General features: G+C 42.5%; 2 protein-coding genes across 5 annotated transcripts in view; both read left to right on the top strand.

Annotated features, from left to right (window-relative positions):
- Window positions 1-688: 688 nt before the first annotated feature.
- LOC115354628 (probable N-acetyltransferase camello) lies at window positions 689-6,436 on the top strand. Of its 2 annotated transcripts, none has more exons than XM_030045060.1 (2): window positions 689-880; window positions 5,728-6,436. In XM_030045060.1, the coding sequence occupies exon 2, from the start codon at window positions 5,737-5,739 to the stop codon at window positions 6,409-6,411; it is 675 nt and encodes a 224-aa protein (XP_029900920.1). In that variant the 5' UTR covers window positions 689-880; window positions 5,728-5,736; the 3' UTR covers window positions 6,412-6,436. The 2 variants fall into 2 exon arrangements, with proteins under 2 accessions (XP_029900920.1, XP_029900919.1); XM_030045059.1 differs by lacking the exon at window positions 5,728-6,436 and adding an exon at window positions 3,960-5,362 and having other exon boundaries at window positions 697-880.
- Window positions 6,437-6,905: 469 nt separating this feature from the next.
- dctn1b (dynactin 1b) overlaps window positions 6,906-20,543 on the top strand; it is a 53,400-nt gene continuing 39,762 nt past the window's right edge. For 2 of the 3 annotated variants that reach the window (XM_030044250.1, XM_030044248.1), the window contains exons 1-3: window positions 6,906-7,385; window positions 16,020-16,271; window positions 17,857-17,935. In XM_030044250.1, the coding sequence (XP_029900110.1) occupies window positions 16,044-16,271; window positions 17,857-17,935 (307 nt within the window). In that variant the 5' untranslated portion in view covers window positions 6,906-7,385; window positions 16,020-16,043. Of the gene's footprint in view, window positions 7,386-16,019; window positions 16,272-17,856; window positions 17,936-20,543 lie in introns of those variants that run through there. The other variant, XM_030044251.1, reaches the window with a different exon arrangement.

Genomic DNA, 20,543 nt, shown 5'->3' with positions numbered 1-20,543 from the left:
CTGACCTGTGTGACAGCAGAGACTTCTTTCTCTGTTATGGCATCAGGGTTTGACCTCTGGGGTTTCTGACCTTGACCAGCCCCTCTGGTCACATGGTTAAAGAGGTTTGGTTTCTTTGTACCCATGTATATGTATATCATTTTTTGTTGGGGGCAGGTACAAATTGGACACCACTTTTCTGTCCATTTGTCAGATTTTAGACAAAATTGCTCTATAAATTTGCCTCTAGGAACACTGGAGTCATCATAGTGCAATTTCTAATCGTCAAATTTATTGTAAGGACTTTTTTTTTTTTTTTTTTTTTTGCCTTTTTTTTACTGCTTGAGTCAAGCAAAGGCATTAGTGATATAATCAATAAATGGCTATGCCTCAAATGCTGAAAAGACAAACTTTAAAGACAATGCAAATGGCTCTTTAATGTATATTTGCAGGAACATATGGGGCCATGTATGTCATATTCTACATTATTATAATCTGAAAATGATTAAATGAAAAATAAGGTACAATCTACTGCGCAATGACTCGCCCCCAGGTCGATAACCAGAGTTATTAATTATTAAAACTATAGGTTCACAAATACATCTACATAATGATTCTTCCACATGGATCGCCATATGATGGGTCGTGACGTCGGTACGTTCCTGCGCCATTCATCCAATCAGCGTCACACGTCCCCTGAACCCGGAAGGAGTGCAATCTTGATTATGCCCACCAGATGCCCACAGTTGGGAAAGGTTGTGCCGGACTCATTCACAACATTTCCGTAGGGGACCCGAGACTCCGAGCCGAAGAAAAAAGACAAATGAGAAAGGTCTGACCGGTGGCAGCTTGCTGCGTGCAGCAAAGATCCAGTTTAACCTCAAAACACTCGGAGAAACAGGTCAGTCGTCTTTATGTTTTCTCCTCAGAGCAGCTTAATGTAGCGATGCTAGCACGCTGGCTAGCTGCCGTTAGCTAACTCCGCGGATAAACCAGTGAAACGTTTAATTAAAGTTGCGTTAACGGCCAACATGTGCTGTTTAGTTCATATTATTTGAGTGTAACATGCTGTTTGAAAACGGTGTGTTGTAGAAGGCCGTGTTGGGGGTCATTGTTTTAAATGTGTTAGCCTGTTAAAGCGAGTTAATCGCCGGTTAATTATAAGCTTACCTGCGGGCCCGTTGGGTCACGCGGGCTCACGAGCGCAGGACACTGATTTGGGGGTCATTAGTGATCAGCAGTGTTGGGACCAATTACTCACAAAACTAATAAGTTACAATTACTAATTACTTATGTAAAAAAGTAATTTTGATTACTACTCAATTACTGCTGCAGAAGAGTAATTCAATTACTGGGGAAAGTCATTTTTATGATTACTTTTTTCTTTTCTTAAATCCTCTTATTAATGCACATATTTTTGCGTTGCTGTTGCAGTGTGGACATTGCTGTCAAATTTCATCTACCATTGTCTGTTGGCCACGTTACTTTGAAAAAGTAATACATTATAGTTTAAAGTAGTGATGTCAGTCAGTCAGGATGGGGAATTGAACCCGTGGTCTTCTGTACGACAGGCGGCGAAACTATCTGCTCTGCCGTTGGAGAACACAGACGATTCTTCGAATTTGTGCTGAGTCATTCTCCATGCATGTTGATAAGTTACGAAAAACTGCAAAGTCCAACCGGTTTGAAAATTGACACACCGCTTTTTCTCCACAAGACACACATTTTTCGAATAGGATAGTAAAATAATAATAATAAGTATTAGTAGTAAGTAACGGCAAGTAACGGCGCATTTTATTGTCAGTAACGGTAACGGCGTTACAACGGGGGAAACAGTAATTTCTTTGATTACTCGTTACTGATAAAAGTAACGCCGTTACTCCCATCACTGGTGATCAGGGGTGATTATTATATGTATGTATGTAAGTATGTATGTAGGCTATCTATCTATCTATCTATCTATCTATCTATCTTATGAGGATAAAATTGAGGGAAGGGAGACCTATCGATTATCTCACAAGTGTAATCTAACCTGGCATTAAAAGATAAATCAGGCAAATAGTCTAAATCAGGGGTCACCAATCATGTGCCATGGAGGGCCAAGAGGCTGCAGGTTTTCATTCCAACCAAGACCTCCACCAGGTGACTTCACTGATTAGCTCCTCCTTTCTGATACAAGGTGAGGTGATCAGTGAAATCACCTGGTGGAGGTCTTGGTTGGAATGAAAACCTGCAGCCTCTCGGCCCTCCATGGCACATGATTGGTGACCCCTGGTCTAAATAATCAGCAGACAACAAGCAGCCATTAGCACATAAGAACACATTAAAGCAGAAATAAAGACCCTGGCAATCCAGCAGTCACGGCACTTGTAAATATTAACCACACACCATCATGCTTTAATCATTAGGTATTATCCTGCTAATAGCACACGTGACTGTTTATCACTGAACATATTCAAAGATAATCCTTTAATTCATCCTGTATCCATATTCTCACCTGTTCCTTAATGATTTTTTGTTCTGTTTAAAACATTTTTTTTTTCTGTAATTGTCTCAAATGCATAATTAACATTTTGCTGTTAGAGATGGTTGCTGTTTTCGACACCTATATCTGCAGAATATCATCTCTAAAGTTTATCTTTCGCCCTTCTGCAGAGATTGAGGCTATTCAGAAATCAGAAATGCTTTATTGATCCCCGAGGGGAAGTTGGGTCAGTTGCAGTTGCTCAGTTCTCAAGAGAAGAATAAAATTGTAAGAAAATAGAAGTACAAAATATAAAATATGTGCCTCACAAATTTACAAAGCATGTGCGCCGGGTATCAGTTGTGTCAAAGGTATGTGCAAAATTATGTGCATTAAGTCTCAATGTGTGCATTAATCCCACAAGATATTACAACAATAATACAAAGATAAGGAATTGAGCATATGTTAAAGTATATTTATATACATCATATAGGCTGTACACAGGGGTATTGGTGTGTGCACTGGTGGAAACCGCTTCTATTGATATTACTAAAGGAGAAGCACCACTGAAAAGTTCTGCTTAAGTAAAAGTAAAAAGTAGCTTATGAAAACTGGGAGTAAAAGTCAGAAACAGCTTTGTTAAAATTTGAATGGGAAAATCTATTTTACTCCAGGTCTTGGGGATTAGACCTTTTCCATGGATTTTGAAAAGAGTACAAAGTTCAGACTGTTTTATTTCAATTGCAAATGTGGAAATTAGAAAGAAAAAGAAAAAAAAGTCGCCCAGCAGAGCACAGCCAGATTACTTTTCTCATTTCTGCTGACTGACTGGTCACTGTGAAAGGTTTCACAATTTGCCAACTCATTATGTTCAAGGTTCAGTGTTTACATATATATAGAGAGCCAAACTCATTTGTTGTCTGTAGTGGATTGGATTTAGAAAGTACTTCTGTCCATTTGTCAGGTACACCAAAACTACTCATTTGCAGCAACACTAGTCAATATAATTAGTCACTTTTACCTTTGGCTGTGTAAGATATTAACATATCATGGACTTGCTGTCTGTAGAGGATGTTTGCCTGCTGTCTGCTTAGTAATGCATGCTGCAGCAGACTCCTTGTCCCCTGTGACCTTGAATGGCAGTATGAGGGAGGCGTTTGTAAGCGGTGTCGCATGTCTCACTGTGTGGAAAGGCAGGGCCACACAGGTTCTGGACGATATATTGATATTATATCGATATCATGATATGAGACCAGATATCTGGGATTCGGGGTATTGTAATGTCGTGATATAGCTGTTGTTTTTCCTTGGCTTTAAAGGCTGCATTAGAGATCATTTTTTGAACTTTTATTTATTTGCCGTCATCATGTTTGCATTACTAATGATCGCTTATGAGAAATCTCTTGTTTGTAAATATATTATGAAAGGGATAATAGATATTCCTACAGTATGATCACATTATTGATATTATTCGGTCAAAGATATCATGATATCTGATTTTGTCTATATCGTCCAGCCCCACGTCATGGCCAGCATTCAGATCCGGAAGTATCGAGATGACGACGCGGAGGCGGTGAGGGAGGTCTTCACCCTGGGCATGAGCGAGCACGTGCCCTCGTCCTTCATGCACCTGCTGAAGCAGCCGCTCACCCAGATGGTGCTGATGTGTGTGTTCTGCGCTCTGATGGCCAGCTCCAAGTCCTTCCTGCTGCCCATCATGGCTGTCACTCTCGTCCTGGCCGGGGCGAGGCAGTTTGTCACCTACATGTTCACCAGCTACATCGACACGTGCCTCAAGAAGGACCTCTGCCACATCAGGGAGACCTACCTGGAGCAGAAGGACGCGTGCTTCTGGGTGGCCGAAAGTGACGGGCGGGTGGTCGGCACTGTGGCGTGTATGCCTGCTGAGAAGGTGCCGGGCTGCTTGGAACTGAAGCGCATGTCTGTACGCCGCACTCACCGCGGGATGGGCATCGCCAAGGCTCTGTGCAGGACAGTGGCGGATTTTACCCGGGACAGGGGTTACGCCGCCGTCATCCTCTACACCTCTGTAGTGCAGACAGACGCGCAGAACCTGTACGAACACATGGGCTACGAAAAGATAAGGGAGTTTGTCGTGCCTGAGCTCGTTGCAAGAATCACCAACTTCAGCCTGATCGAGTACAGACTAGATTTACAGACGGATACCAAAAAAGACTGAATGGACAGACGCACACACACACACACACACACAAAGGTTGTTTAACATTTCTGGTTGGGTGCATGCCAGGATTCATTAAGACTAAGTTCTTGTCACAACAGCCCAGCTTTGATACTGATACTGTCCTGGGCTCTTTAACCTGTCGTTTTCCTCTTTCTCTCTCTTTGCCTTGTCTCTCATAAACCTGACAAAGCAGAAATTCCTAAATAAATAAACAAATGAATACATAAATGAATGAATGAAGGAATAAGCATGACAGTACCTACATAAGGAATACAAACCGAGTATATAGATGGACAGTTTTTTTCTTGTTTCTTGTCTCCTGAATGCCAGTTTTCATACATATACAATATTTAGGATTTTTGTTACCTCATTTAATCATCGCCAGTAATTACATGTGACACCGGTGCTCGGGTATTGATGAATCTATTTCTGTATTGCACCTACATAAGAAACACAAACACAGAGACCTGCATGGACAGTTTTCTCTTTTATGTACATGCATATTGGATGGGGTATTATAACTTTTTTAAAAAAAAATTTTGTTTATACCTCATTTAATCACCCCGATAACTGATTCTGGCCCATGTTACTCTGTTTTTCTGTAGTTATGCCACCCAGTTTCTGTTGATTGATTGACTTGAACTGAATTTGTAAGGGACTTGTAAGTCGTTTTATTCATACCTGCTGGCTGCTTAGAATAAACTGTTAGAGCTATACTGTGTCTGTTTTCATTTTATGATCGGAAAAAACTCATGAAGTGATTGTCAATTTTTTTAATATTCCTGACCGAATTTCTGAAAACTGCCTTACCACAGAGATTATTTGTTTTACAATTGAGGGACATAGAGCTATAGATTTAGAAATCAATGGGAGAAGTTTGAATTCTGGAGTGAAAATGTTAAACATGTCCTGCAGGCATACGTCCTCTGCCTTTTTTTTGCCAACCATGGATGTTCAAAGTAGTCAAACTGAAAACTGGAAAACATTTGCTGACTCAACTGTGGACTTTTCTGTATCATTTGAAAACACGCTTTCATCTTCTCTTTTATTCTCTGCCAGTGAGCTGTGTTGTTTCTTCCAGGGCGGCCAGATGGCTGGATTTCGGATCCGTCCATACCGGGATGCGGACTACGACGTGGTCAGGGAAATGTATGTGTCAGGTTTCTCTGAGCACCTGAACGCCCTGTGTGTTCAGGCTCTGAAACAGACGTGGGTGCAGCTTGTGTTGGTCGTCTTCCTCCTGGCAGCCAAAGCCGTGTCCGGATCCTTCCTTGTTTCACTCATGGCTCTGATCCCGCTGCTGGTGCTGGCCCGGGAGGGAGTCCGGCTCTTGTTCAACCAGCAGGGGATCCAGCTGGGCCTCAGGGAGGACCTCCTGGACATCAAAGCCAGCTACATGCAGGAGGGACAGGTGTCGTGCTTCTGGGTGGCTGAGATCCACGGCAGGTTGGTGGGCACGGTGGGCCTGCTGCCCTGCCGCAGCCACACCGGAGCCTGGGAGCTGAAGCGGATCTCTGTCAGGAAGCAGTTCAGGCGTCTGGGCATCAGCAAGGCCCTCTGCCGCACGGCTCTGGGGTTTGCGGCGTGCGGTGGCGTGCGGGATGTGGTGCTGTACACCTCCATGCTGCAGACCGACGCACACAAGCTGTACCGCAGTCTGGGATTTCACAAGATAGACGAGTTTGTGTGGCCGTCGCTGGCGGCCAAGCTGATCAACTTTGTGGTGTTTAAGTTTGGATACAAGGTGCAGCAGCGAGAGGCGTGAACTCTCAGGAATAGATGCTCTGTTTGATTTTTTTTAAAACTGATTTTTTCCCCCCTTGATGCTTTTTTAAAATTTATTAAAATTAATTTTTTTTAGTGCTTTGTATTTTTGTAGTACCTTTATATTTATTTCTTTTTTTAATTTCTTTTTTCCAGTGTGTGTGTATGTTATAAATTAGTTTTTTCCCCCAAATGTTGATTTTTTTTTTTTGGTCCCATTGATGCTTTTTTATTAATGTTTTTTTTTTTTTTTGTATTTTTGTTGTACCTTTACATTTTTCTTTTTTAATTGCTCCTGTTTTCCTTTGTGTTTGTGTGTTATAATTTTGTTTTGTTTTTTCAAATGTTTTTTTCTTCCCACTTGATACATTTTGTTATTTGTTGTTTGTTTGTTTTTTTTGTACCTTTACATTTTATCTTGTTTTTTCTTATTGTTCCTTATTTTTTTGTTTGTGTGTTGTTCAATTTTTTTCCGTTTCCGTTAGCATTTTTTAAAAATGTATTTCAATTTGTAGTTTTTTTTCTTGGTTGTTTACCTCCCGTGATATTTGTTTGTTTAATGACTTCACTCATATAGATCTTTATCCATAGGCATCTGACTGTATTTGTGTAGCAGTTTTATAGTATTAAGTACACAAAATGCTTCACATGACTTGAAGAGATGCGGACAAGTAAAAAAAAAACATTGGCTTTATTGGATGAATGTATATCTGCATGAAATGAGATGAAATCGCCTGTGCAGACTTTAAATCTTGCACCTGTTTATTATTTTTTTTTTAATTTAATCTCTGGTATTGATGAATGCAATGATGTGATGGGCTCGTGCGTGTGTGCGTGACCCACCCCGGGGCTGCACAGTTGCGCTCAGGCAGCAGGTCGGACACCTCAGGATGTTGCCAGTCACATTTCCATGGATGGATGTAGCCTGGACGCTGAGCCGCCGACGAAGCTGAGCGGGTAGATAAGAAACGCCAGGTAAGACTTGGCACCTGGACGTGGGAGAGGAGGGGAGGGGAAGGGGGTACATGCTGCCAAACAGCCGGGTTAAAGGTCACTAATGTGGGTTTGTGTGGTCAAATGTGCTCGGTAAAGCTTGAGGGGGAAGCTAACTGAGGTTAGCTCATGCTAATGTTGCTAGCAGCTGACCAGGGAGTGTCCCACTGACAGCTGACAGCACCAAACCAGCTTCACACTACACAAATCACATCAACAACACCTGCTGATTATTAAATACAAGGCATGGATGTGGGAAAAAATACACATTTTTTTTTTTTTTTAAAACAAGTCTTTTTTTTTCCCTCTCTCTTTAAAAAATAATTAGAAATGGTTATTAATGGAGGCTGCGGGGGTCGGGGCAGCCACTGCACATGGGTGTGTGTTGGGATAAACAGACTTAATTTCTCTCTAATCAGCAGCCTTCAGATTTATTCCCTCATCTGGCAGAAGAAGCTCATTTGGTTAATCTGGTTGGACTAAATGCAGTGTAGTGGCAGCCACACCCATGCTGTGATTTGTAATTATTTCACCCACCATCAGACACCACGGGCCAAAGTGATTAATTGGTTTTGCATTTATGGCAAACGGTGTAGTTTTTTTTTTTTTTTTTTTTTAATCTGAATGAATTCACTGAGTATTGTTATTCTAGTGTGTCTAGTGTTTACTGGGGCTTTTGGTGCCTTGGCTTCGAGATCACTAGATGGCACCACATTACAAATTTATCACTGCCATTTCACCTCATTGAGTCACAAGCCGGCTGTATTTATTTGTGTGTTTTGCTCATGATCTGTTCGAACCAAGCTCTTTGTTCCTTTTAATGTGCACTGGAATAAAACGTTAACCTCGTCTACGTGTCCTGGAGGATCTACACTGTGTCTTGCTGTTTTTGTGGATGACCTACTTTTCATGGCTGCATGACATAGTGCAATCTGAGACCTGGCTTGTATATCTCTGGCAAGGATGTAATAAAGGGTAAACCCAGTTTTTAATTAGAGTTTATCCACTATTATAAGCTATTATGGAATAAATCCACATTATATGTAGGTGCAAGAAATATCAGAAAATGTATGTTAAGGTCAAAATAAAGCACTACTGAGTAATCTGTAACTTCAATTTTTTATTTTTGGTCATTCATTCTCAATTGGAGATAAGAGCTCATAGTTTTCCCATTAATTGAACATTTGCTACTGCAGTAATGATCAAGAAAAACAATATAAGTCACCTTCATAATTGCACTGTTTTGACTGTAACCTTGGTCAAATAGCGACATATCGGTTACTGACCTGACCTCTTAACCAATTAAATCCCTCCTTCCTATTGATTTTTCAGAGTGTAAAAGATTTATGCTTTGATGTGATGATGCTATGTGAAACCAATAACAGCATCCCTCTGCTAATTTAGCTCCAAAGTGCATTATCTGTAAAAAAAAAAAAAAAAAAAAGCCACAACGTTTCAGATATCCCAAACTTCATTCACACTTTCCCTGCGTAGGTCTTGTTTTTTTTCTTTCCTCATCATGTTTAAACATAGCAGTGTCGTTCATCTTTACCTCGTCTGCGACGTTGGTTTTTCCTCCTGGACGGGCAGACCTTGATGCGTAGTGTCGTCCCCTCCTGAAATCCCTCCGTGTCACCTCTGTTCCTGCAGTCGTCTCGTGCAGCACCGGTCTGAACAGACATGTGGCTCGGCTGTGGCTGTGCTGGTGTCTGTCTCTCTCTCTCTCTGTCTCTCACTCTCTCTCTCTCTCTTTCTCTTTCTCTTTCTCTGCATGCCATTGTCCTCATCCTCTGTGATGAGGCAGCTCTTTGCTCGCTTTGGTCGTCTGCTGATCCCATGTGGATTTCAGCGGCTGGACCCATTTCTTCGGTGAGAGATAAGACCCCCTCCTCTCCTCTTCCCCTCCTCCCTCCCTTCCTTCCTTCCTCCCACCCCTCCTCTCCTCCCCAGCACCCATCCTCTCGGTTCTGCCCTCCTCATTTGCATAAAGGGGTGCAAAGAGACTGCAGAGATTTATTGTGTGTCCCTAAATATCCTCATCTGTAAGTAACTGCACTGTCTGAAGGCTCAGACTGTACGCCGGCTGGACGACTGTTTTCAAGACGTAAAAAACACAGTTTTGGGGCATTTAGGCAATGCTTTGAAGCCACAGCTGCATGCAAAAGGCCTGAGTTTACATGTTTTCATTCATAGCTAAATGTGAGTTGGGTATACTAAACCTGCAAACCTCACAATATATTTGCCTGATGCTTTGTTGCTGAGGCTTTTTGACAGATGTGTTATCAGACAGGGAAATGTCTCTCCCTCCCCTCCTGAAAGCTTGATTTCTCTTGGCCGCTTCAAAACATCCATCATCGTCCTCTGTACTGAAACCTTTTTTCACAGAAGCCCTGCAGCATTCGCTTCCATTGCACAAAAAAAAAAGACAACACATGAATAGAGGATTGAGAGTGAAAAAGACCCAGCTACGCAGTTAGTTGATAAAAGAGTGTTAATCCTTCCTCTGTGATCTGCCAAAGCGTCAGCCCGGGCCCTGATGCAATCTGCAGGCCAGTGCTTACAGTGTGCTGGTGATGGAGCATCACCTGTTTTTTTTTTTTTTTTTGTGTGTGTGTTCATGCACAATGAAACAGAATCAAACTGAGCTGAACTGGTTCACCTTCCCCTGGTTGAAAAAGGCTGTGCTGTCTGTGCTGTGCATCTTTCATTATTTTTCCCTTAATTAATCAGTTTTTCCCAGCGCTCATGCTTTGAATGGGGAAGAGCGGAGGAGAAATGCGTTTTGAAGAACTTTGACAGTCATCTGAAATCGCCCGCAGTGCAGGAACAGCAGTTCTGGATGCAGCTGCTGTCTTGTGGGATATTGCTTTGTTGCACCGTTGGTTAGCAAGTTCATGTTCTTGTTGACTGATTTATCATTCGTGAGTGTATTGATCTTCAGAGGCAGTAGATTTGAATGATTGGGCTTAATCTGGACGTTGAGGAAGCTTGCCAGCCAGCGCTCTTTGATCAGCTATAAAGCAATCCCGAGGAAAACAAGTCCAAACGCCTGCGCTGTGCTAAATCAGGAGGGTTGTGCTCCAGAATAATGACTGTCAAGTTTTCTGAGATGCTTTTGCGAGGCATTTTGCAGGCTTTAGGACCCAGCGGCGCCGCCTGGGCCTAAGCCACCCTCCCTCCTGCAGAAGCCAGCGCAGACACTAGCGCAGTGCTGCCGCTCAGCTGATGCACTCACAGCACACCAAGCCTGCTCGGGTTCTTTTTTTTCTTCTTCTTCCCTTTCCCCTGTTTGCTCTTTTCTCTCCTGGTCCATTCATCCCGTCTGGAGTCGTCGGCCTTGACGAGGCGGATCGGGAGCACCTCGGCCCTCAGCAGCACACCGACTGAGCCGGGCTGCCACCGGGTCTCTGTGATCAGCAGAGAGGAGAAACAGGGAGTTTTGGAAGCTCAGGCTGTACTGTGAGGATTAGGGAGAGAGAGATGGTGTGAACTGTAAGGAGACAGAGAGAGAGAGAGAGAGAGAGAGACACTCCAGCAGCATCACCGAACCCCCCCACCCCTCTCCTCTCCCCGACCCCCTTGTGTCTGGCTCTCCCCAATAACACGCTCCCTCAGTCAAGACAGGCGGCGGGGGGGGCTCGGCGACCAGGAAACATGTCACAGACTAGGAGGAACACATACACCCGGGTGAGTGTCAACTACCTCGCCCTGAGAGGTGTGTGTGTGTGTGCCTGTGTGTGTGTGTGTGTGTACACATCCCAGCTGGGTGAATGAATAGGCTGGACTGCTGTGTTAACTTAGTGCTGTTTTGATCGGTGCGCCATTGTTTCTGTTATGTCTGGTCGATTTGTTTCACCCTGTCTTCTCCTCGATGTCGATTTGCAGTTTGAATGGAGGGTTTCTAATCCATTTCAGCGCTGCATTCCTCTGTCTGAATTGTTGCCTCTTTGTTTTGCTCAGATGCCCCCCGGGCTAGAGCGTGCTGTTACGGTGTCGGGCCGTAGACCTCTGTGATTATTCTGATAACCTGTGAGCCGATAGTCAACACACACGAAAGGCAGGTCCACAGGGGCCACCGGGCTTTTGTGATCAGCGGACAGTGGACGCACAAGCCGTGAGCCCCAGTAGACTTCCTGTTTGTCATCTGTCTCTGACTCAGGCAGCGTCTCTGTCACCAGGAGGGATGACATCAGTTCTTGTCCTTAGATTTTGCTCCTCATTGAACAGACCTCTTGGCTTCTCTGTTCTTCCCATCTAATAATGCCGCTGTTTAGCACCTATCCCACATTGTGCAATGATCCTCACTTGTCAAAAATGTTTGCCATGTAGGCTGCATTATCACACTCGTGCAGTGTAATGATTCAGTATCATTGATTATTGAATTGAACCTTTACGATATAGAAACTTCAGGATATTGTAACACATAGTTCTGCTGTAAACTTAGACCAAACAGAGTTTTATTCTTTTAAAAAGTGGATAAAATTAGGCAAGAAACATTTTTAAGGAATATTTTAAGGATTTTTTTGGCAGCAAACCTACAGTAATCATTTTGTTAAAGTTATAAATGCTAATTTGATTATACAACATGATTTTGCGTGCATGAGTCATATTGTGATATTTATTGATATGGGAAAAAAAAAAAAAAACACTTGTGAGTATCATGGTAGTGATTTCAACCACATCGCCTAGCCTCCTAAAAGGCAAAAGATATTGTTTTTATTTGCAGAATTTTTCCTAAAAGCAAAGCTGTATCTGACGTCAGCGCGGCATCAAGCTTGAGTTTCTGCGACAGCATTCATCAGAGCATCATGGGTGGTGCTGTACTTTAAATGCAAACTGTTGGGCTGTTCATGCCTTCTTTAAGCTGCGTACATTGTGGTTGCGTGTGTTGTAAGAGTAGCCTGACACTGAATTATTCAGCGTGCCCTCCTCTGGTCCGCGCTGCCTCCAGCACATGGCAGTCAGGCCTTGAGCGTCGTATGAAACATGGTGAATGTTTCAGTGCAGACCGATGGCTGCTGCACCACAGCCAGGTAACAAACCCAAGCACCTCAGTCCTATACCACGGCTTCTGCGTGTCTTCATTTGAAGACTTTAAAAACACGTCAAGCATGAAACATACTGAATATTTCATCACATACCGTTGCTGTGTGCATTTGAGCCATGTAGTCGTGTGAGCACTTAGTCTAAGACAGGAATGCCTCTTGTGTTTTTAAAATATGATTTGTTGCCTTCAAGCTATAGAGCTGAATAGTTAATTGAAATGTTACTGAAATGGCCAAGTGGTCATGTGCAATATCCACATAAGAGCTGCAATTTTTTTGATAAAGTTGAAATGTTACTGAGATTCCCTTGCGTACAAATCATTTGCTCCAGACATAAGATTTTTTTTTAATACAGACCCCAGTTAACAGTTAAAATCATGCATCACATTGCAATCACAATACCTGGAAAATTTATCCTCACATGATTTTTTTAAACCATATGTTTCAGCCCTACTTAAAGCTTGAATAAAATCACTGAGGATTTTTTTTTTTTTTTTTTTTAATTCGCGTTTTGCTCATTATGACGTACAAAAGTCACATAGACGAGCCACGGATGCACTGTAAATGCTGGTTAGAGTGTCTTGTTCTTTGTTAGTCATGAATAATAAGCAAGGCCAATTAGACTTTCAGCAATCAGAGCAATTCAGGTTTTGCATGAATGACTGCCGCCGCTACCGCAAAGCCGAACGCGGTGACGGTCTTGTACATGAAAGGCCATCATCAGCAACTCTCCCAGGATTTCTGCAGTTATATTTAACAAGTCAGGGAAGGGGAGATGAGTGGCTCTTTCATATTTGTAGTTGAAAAAAAAAAAAAAAATCAAGGTTGCATTAAAGATGTTTCTTTAAGGGAGGAAAAAGTTAACCTGTGCTGCTTTATCCAATTTGAAGTGATTGCTGAGGGACAAAACAAATCATTACAGTAACATATGGTGAACTTGGGGCAAAAATCCTCCCAGCATGCACCTTCCTATCTTGCAGCCGATATCTTTGTTTTGTTTTTTTCCACTTTATAAGGCATCAATAACACCTTTTATTAAATGTTTAGGGTTGAGAATTTCAAAAATGTCAAATACCTCTTAAGGACCCACACCGTCTTAGAGCTTTAGCTTCAAACATAAAAAAAAAACACACACACACAATCTATCATTAAAATTCTCGAAGTGATTTTTGGAGGTGCCGAAACGACGCGAGAGAACAGAAACAAAACGCTCTTTATGTTTCTACATTCCTGCCTATGCTTTACTCGGGGTTTAAGCTTTGACCTGGGACAAAAAAGAGGGGAGGGGGGGCATCATATTAAAGTCACATACCGCACATTGTGATACTCCTTATGAAAACTGGTGGAAGATTGTTCTGAATGAGTGCCCCAGTTATATAAAAAACTGAGTCATATACATATAATCGGTTGTTTGTCTTATAAATTTAGTGATCAGGGTTCATTAAACTGGCTTCAGAAAGCTCCGATGCTGCAGCCAGAGCTCTCAGATGCTTACACGGGATAGTTTAGGTTATATTACAGCCCAGATCTGTTAATAAATCCCTATATGCTGCAGCAGTGTGTCTATAATCTCCGGTTAATCTGGCCCAGGGGGTTCTCTATTGTCTGATACAATCTAGAAACAAGACAGTGGTACATAGACGGTGTAGACAGCATATTTACTGTAAGCACAAGGAGAATCGGAACATCATCTTTCACAGCGTAATAACATCTAGTCCTCTCTGTGCCGTTCTGCTGAGTCACCATCAGTTCTAGGACACCACAGTGTAAATTGGGTTATATAGGATTACTCGATTACAGAATATTACAGCTGCTCGAGTAAATTTGCCCCCCTGTTGGAAAGACGTGCCGTGCGGTTATTGCCCCACACCTCAATATTGAGTTATGGGACCTGACAAATTCGGCCTCTCGGCTGGAGGCTAAGAGCTGTGCTGTTTGTGTCTGGGCTGACATTTTAGGTAAGAGTGAGTCCTATAGCTTTCTCTTGTTTTTGTGGGCCTGAATAGAAAGAGTGAGCCATAAAATGGCTCTAATGCTCCTGGTGGTTATGGGGTCCATCCCCGCTGGGACCACACATACTAAAAATGTATACCCTCATGGCCTTTACGGTGGTTTTCAGTGCATGTTTCCACCAGATAGCCGGTTATGCTATGTGCTGCAGCCATCCTGTGCATTATGTCCTTTATGAAAGTTGATAATCTGTTAGATTTTTGTGTGACCGTGTGTCTTTTTTTGGTATTCTCTGTCACTGATTGTTATAACTCGGTGGTGATTCAGCCTAAAGCCAGGTCATGAGAGCTTTTTGATGTGTGGTCGCTCTGACCTGGGACAGCTCATCAGGTTAGCAGGAAGTGATGTATTTTGCATGAGCAGTGAAAACCACCAGGGCTGAGCAGACAAAGAAAAGAGCGCCACCCACAGAAACTAGGACATCATCAGCAGCAAATGTCAATATGCAGCAAACACTGCGTTTTGACAAGTGATTTCTGGGAAGTGTTGTGAAAAATGCCTATGAAAAAAAAAGAAAAAGAAAGGAAAAATGAAAATGTTGTCAATTGCAATATTGGTTCTCTGTTCCATGTGTGGTGAAGTATTTTTTTTTAGTGATGCGCCTATGGAATAATACATGCTTTTAACCAACTAAAATATTCAAAAACGCATAACATGGCATAACAAAGGCTGGCAAGGTGGCCGGCTGTGCTGTCATCCCACATCTTGTATGTGTGTGTACCTGTGGAGGAAGCACTTGCTGCTGGTCCTGCATCTCAAGCAAAGGACAAAGAGACAATTTCCCGCTTGAAGGATCAATAAAGTTTATCACATAACATCCAGGAGCTGCAGCTGGTGCCCGGGACTCAGCGGGTGAGAGAGCTTGTGGAAGTGGAAAAACTGCAAAGTGGCATCATTGAGAAAATCAGTCCAACATGCATTTATCCCATATTAATAGTGAAGGGATTTTCCAGACAGTTCTCTTTATGACTCCATCTGTATATATTGGTTACTGAACAACACACTGAAGGATATGCATCATAACAGGAAGAGATAGACTACTAATCTACTTTGGCACAATGAAGATAGTGACCATGAAATTATACTGTCATGGAAATGATTATTCATATTCATTTTCATGCGTGGACGGTGAGTCTGACAAAGTTTGAATGCTAACAAGGCCCATTTCTCTCTCATGCACCAAACCAGTTATGATCTCCATGACAACCTTATCAAACATCCTGTGGTCGCCATCTTTAGCCGTCTCTGCACCAGCTGAGTCGCCAGCTGGTAAGATGTTGGTGTGAGCAGGAAGCTTGTTTTCTTTCATTTGGGTTTTTTTTTTTTTTTTTTGTCCGTCACTTGTCAGATCACAATCAAGATAACAGAAAATGGGCACACATGAAAGGGATATGCGGCGTCCAGCCTGGTTGTACCACAGCGTTGTGGTCAGAGAGTCTGTCCGTCAAGCAAACCTGTAACCAGGGTGCCCATCAACCCTCACGTGTCCTCGCTTTAGTGTGAAAAGTTAAAGCTGTAAAAACTAAACCGGTTGTGCCTTCGTGTCTTTTCCCCTCCCCAGACCACCAGCAGTGGCAGCAGCAGGATGAGCTCGGACGGGGGTGGCAGGCCGGCCAAGGTGGGCTCCCTGGTGGAGGTGATCGGGAAGGGGCAGCGCGGCACGGTGGCCTACATCGGCACCACGCTCTTCGCCTCGGGGAAATGGGTGGGCGTCATCCTGGATGAGGCCAAGGGCAAGAACGACGGCACGGTGCAGGGCAAGCGCTACTTCACCTGCGAGGAGAACCACGGGATATTTGTGAGACAGTCGCAGGTAACCGGCAGCGTCTTTTTTGTTTTGTTTTTTTTGTTTTTTTTTTGCTTTTTTTGTGAAGCGATAAATGACTTTCCAAAATGCAGTACAGCCACTTTTGGGAACAAAACATTGTGTGGAATAAAATATAAAATAGAGGATCCATTTTGCCAGCTGCAGTATTTAGGAGCTGGGTTATTACCATTCACCAAGGTTTGGCAATTTTCATCAGTGGCAGCAAATTTTTGTGTTTTATTTTGTAATTTATGCTCTCCATTGTTCGGACAGGCAAGTCGCAACCGCATGCTTACAATGGAAAACTCTTCACAGGAATTTGAACTACGATATAAGCCAGACTGACTTGTTTTTTTTTTGTTTTAAAGGTGCACAGAGAATATGAAAGGATGTACACACATTTTCCAACTGGTGATGGTAAACATATGCTATCAATCTGTAAAACGAGAAAATTCACCTCTGTGCGATCTATCCTTACATATAGTTTCTATGTGATTTGGTGAGGTTTCCAGTCTGCTGCAGTTTGTTGTTATTGTTTGACAGGAAGTAGTCCCCAACAAAACTCTTGGTTTGGGTTTTTACACATGTAAACATTTTTTGGCACCTATCCAGCCCCGCTGTATTTGGGCAAATGTAGACGGATTTGAAACCCCGCCAAATCACATAATTTATATGGAATGAGAGCTCGCACTAGGGGTAAGTGGAAAAATGCCTTTTTTTGTATTTTTGGGAGACTTATCCCTTTAAATCTTGAATTACAACATGAATGTGCACCTTGTTTTTTTCAATGGAGTATTTTTTTTTTTTTTTTTTTATACTAATTGATCCATGGTGTTTTTGGCTTTCGAAAAACCAGACAGATTGCAGCATCGCCTCCTGCTAGCTGCAAAATGTTCCACCTAAACATTTCTTTCCAGAACAGTCCATACACCATGCGATTCCAGCCTGCCTTTGACAAGTCTGGACGGATTAATAAATACACACTGTTTTTTTTTTTTTCCTTCAAAATGATAACAAGCTTCTGCCAGGTCTTGCTCCCTGAGAAGGGTTTGGCAAAGGAGAAGGTCAGAGTAAGACATAAACCTGTTTTTTCAGGGCCTATTTTATTTGTTTTCAAGGTCGAATTCATTGAAGGATGAAATTATAGGGATGCGTTTCTCTGCCACTACACATTCACACACACACACACACACACAAACACACACACACACACACACACACAGATCAGGTCTTATGCTGATTAGATTTCTCTACTACTAACCCTTTAATATGTCTCTCGCTTAGCTAAAAAGCTAAAAAGACTGGCTGACCCTGAGCGTCCCTGCACCGAGTTGCAAAGGTTGCTATGGGAACTGAGAAAATTGCGATCCACTTGGCGAGAAGCGTATTTGAGCAAACATCAATAAACAAGCCAGTTGTTTCTCTGCCCCCGTTAACATTTGGCGTTGTCTTTTTGCCTGTGTCACTTTTTGTTTTGAAGGCGATGGCCGGTGAAATGAAACAGTGGACGGTGGAAGCCTGTTAAATATTAGAATACATGTCCTTTATTTATTTATTTATCTGTCTGTCTGTCTGTCTGTCTGTCTCTCAGATCCAGCTAGTTGATGATGGGGCAGACACAACGTCCCCTGAGACACCTGAGCCAGCCACTGCCAAGGTTCCCAAAAGAGGTAAGGACACACACACACACACACACACACACACACACATACTCAGGAGCATATGGTTTTGTCCTTGGCCAGTGTTCTCTAGCAGGTGTCTGTATTCTGTCGGTCTTTGGCTTATAAAAGAGAATCTGGTGAAATCTTGTTGGTCCTAACCTCCCTGAAACGAAGATCGTTAAAAAAAAATATATAATAATAAAAAATGTGTTGGAATCCCAAACCAAAGCAAAATTCAGCCTCGGCTTGCAACTTTATTTGACCCCCGAGGGGAAACTGCTTTTGCAGCAAAGCAGCTGAAAATCACATTAGAAGAAAGACAAGCGTGACTCTAAAAATCTACACAGCGGGAGCAACAGGCGAAGAGCCAATCCAAAATATGAAACGTGCACCATAACCACAAACACACAAACTCCCAGCCTTAAGTTTGGGCGATATTCAAAATTTAATGTGATAGTTCAGATTCTTACCCATCTGGTGGTATTTCCTGCTCTATGTGAGTGTGATGCATCCATCGAGTTTGGTTAATTAACAGATACAGACAAGAAAACAAGGCGACTTTGAGCGGCGACTCAACACTGAAAAATTGTTTTGACGGTTGCACAACAACACACATTTGTCTTCGTCTGACTATCAACACTTTTTTCAACCCTGGGGCTTCCAAAGTGGTGGAACTACTTTCTGCCGTAGCACTGCCGCTGTATCACCATGCAGCAGCACAAACCCACCAATATATGGGTAAGAATCCGAATTATCACTTTATTATGGTGATAGATCCTGTTGAAATGTTAAGATATTCAATGTTTTTTTAAATAATCGCAATATTTGTCAAATTATATTAGTTTATTCTAAAGTATTTTTCGAAATTCTACTAAAATTTAATGTTTTGTGTACATGAATTGCACATCAAGCAAAATTGTATGTTGAAACGATCACATATGACAGCAAATATTAAGATATTCACTATAATTGGATATCAGCCCAAGCCTTGAATCAACTCCCCGTGGAGCAGCAAGCGAGCGGTCACAGGTTCAATCCCCGCAGCAGCCTGTTAGTGCCCATGAGCAGCCCCCTGTCCCGTCAGAGTGTCCTTGAGCGGGACGGTGTAAACCTACCCGCTCCCTCAGTGTTAAGTCCCTCTGTTTGAGGGTGTCAGCTGCAGGCCTGAAACGCCCTGTGCTTGGGTAAATATCTCGTTACAAGGACGCCGTCTTGTTTCACCGTGGTTGTGTGCCCCTGATCAGGCAGAGCGTCGCACCAGCAGGGCCGGGGTTGTGCCTCCCGTGCTGAATAAATTCGTGCGCTCATGGCACTGTGAGGCTCTTTGCACCAAAGCGCCAACCGGATGACGTGAAATGTCAAACTGAGGCGCCGGCTTGAATCAGCTCCACCTCCTTGATGACAAAAGTAAACAGGGGATGTTTGGTGTTAGCTCGCTCTTTTTTTCTCTCTCTCTCTCTCTCTCTCTGGAAGAATCGACCAGAATAAAAATGATGTGAGATATTTTTAACATTTGGGGTGTGATGATTGGTGAGTGGTAGACAATCAAACAACCTCAAAGGCGCTAAAATCACTTCAAGCTTTATTGTTCTTTGTTCTTTATTCTTTATTTGGATCTCCGTTAGCTTCCAGAGAGTGGCCACTAATCATCCTGGGGGGGGGTCCATGCAAAAACAGCAACAATAAAAACAAGTAATAATTAAAATAACACTATATAAATAACACAGAAAAGATTAAAAAAACAAGCCAAATGTAAAAATGTAAGTAAAATAACCCTACATGTGAAACAAAAATAGACACCCTCAATGAAAACAGAAAGCCAGGAGTGATGTGGACAAAACTATGGTATTGGAAGAAATAATTTTAATATCCTATGTAATGATATATCTTAAAATATGTGCAAAATCACATAAATAATCACGCTGATGTTTATCACATTGATTTGCGTAGTAATTTGATGTTAAAATACATGAATTTTCAATTATTATTCCCAGATCTGTTTTAGGTCTCATACTGTGAGAGACTTCAGTCGCTATTTTCTTTTTTTAATCATTAATTAAGTCAAGAAAATAGTGTGTCACATTAACGTTATATCTTTTTATCAGAATGTTATGGCACTGGAAGATGCTAAACAGTTCCCGGCCTTTCCTTCAACACGAGAAAAGAGATTTCGTTGTCCATGTTTTCCCACATCTGTTCATCAAAAATTTTGGTCCAGCTAAAGATTGAGGTGGAGTCTGAGCCTGTGAGTGTACCAGCAGACCGTTTCCATGGTTACTGCTGGGTTTTTAAAAAAATAAAAAAAAAAAAAGGTGGGGGGGTACACTCTGCATTTTGATCTTGTTTAGGAGCATCGATGGCACACAGAGTTAAGGTGATCACATATTGTGCGGTTTTGCGGGCATCGTGCACGAAGGACAGACGGCCGAAAACGAGCCTGGGGGTCTGCTCACATGTTACCTGGCAACAAGGCGTCTCTTTGGATTGGCCGAGGAAACCGCTTCGGGCGGTGTCGCTGCTCCAAAAGCCGCCCGATGCATCACTCTCTTTTTGGACAGAGGGTTTGGCAAAATAAAAGTGAAATGCACGTTTTATGTTGGGCCTTTGACCTTCAGTT

The sequence above is a fragment of the Myripristis murdjan genome, chromosome 22, assembly GCF_902150065.1.
Source record: "Myripristis murdjan chromosome 22, fMyrMur1.1, whole genome shotgun sequence".
In the NCBI taxonomy this organism is placed as follows: domain Eukaryota; kingdom Metazoa; phylum Chordata; class Actinopteri; order Holocentriformes; family Holocentridae; genus Myripristis; species Myripristis murdjan.
The sequence above is the reverse complement of the archived record's forward strand: the minus strand, read 5'-3'. Positions and strand labels throughout refer to the sequence as shown.

What these genes read in the sequence shown, in the direction of transcription:
- LOC115354628 (XM_030045060.1), top strand. Translation starts at nt 5,737, where the DNA reads ATGGCTGGATTTCGGATCCGTCCATACCGGGATGCGGACTACGACGTG.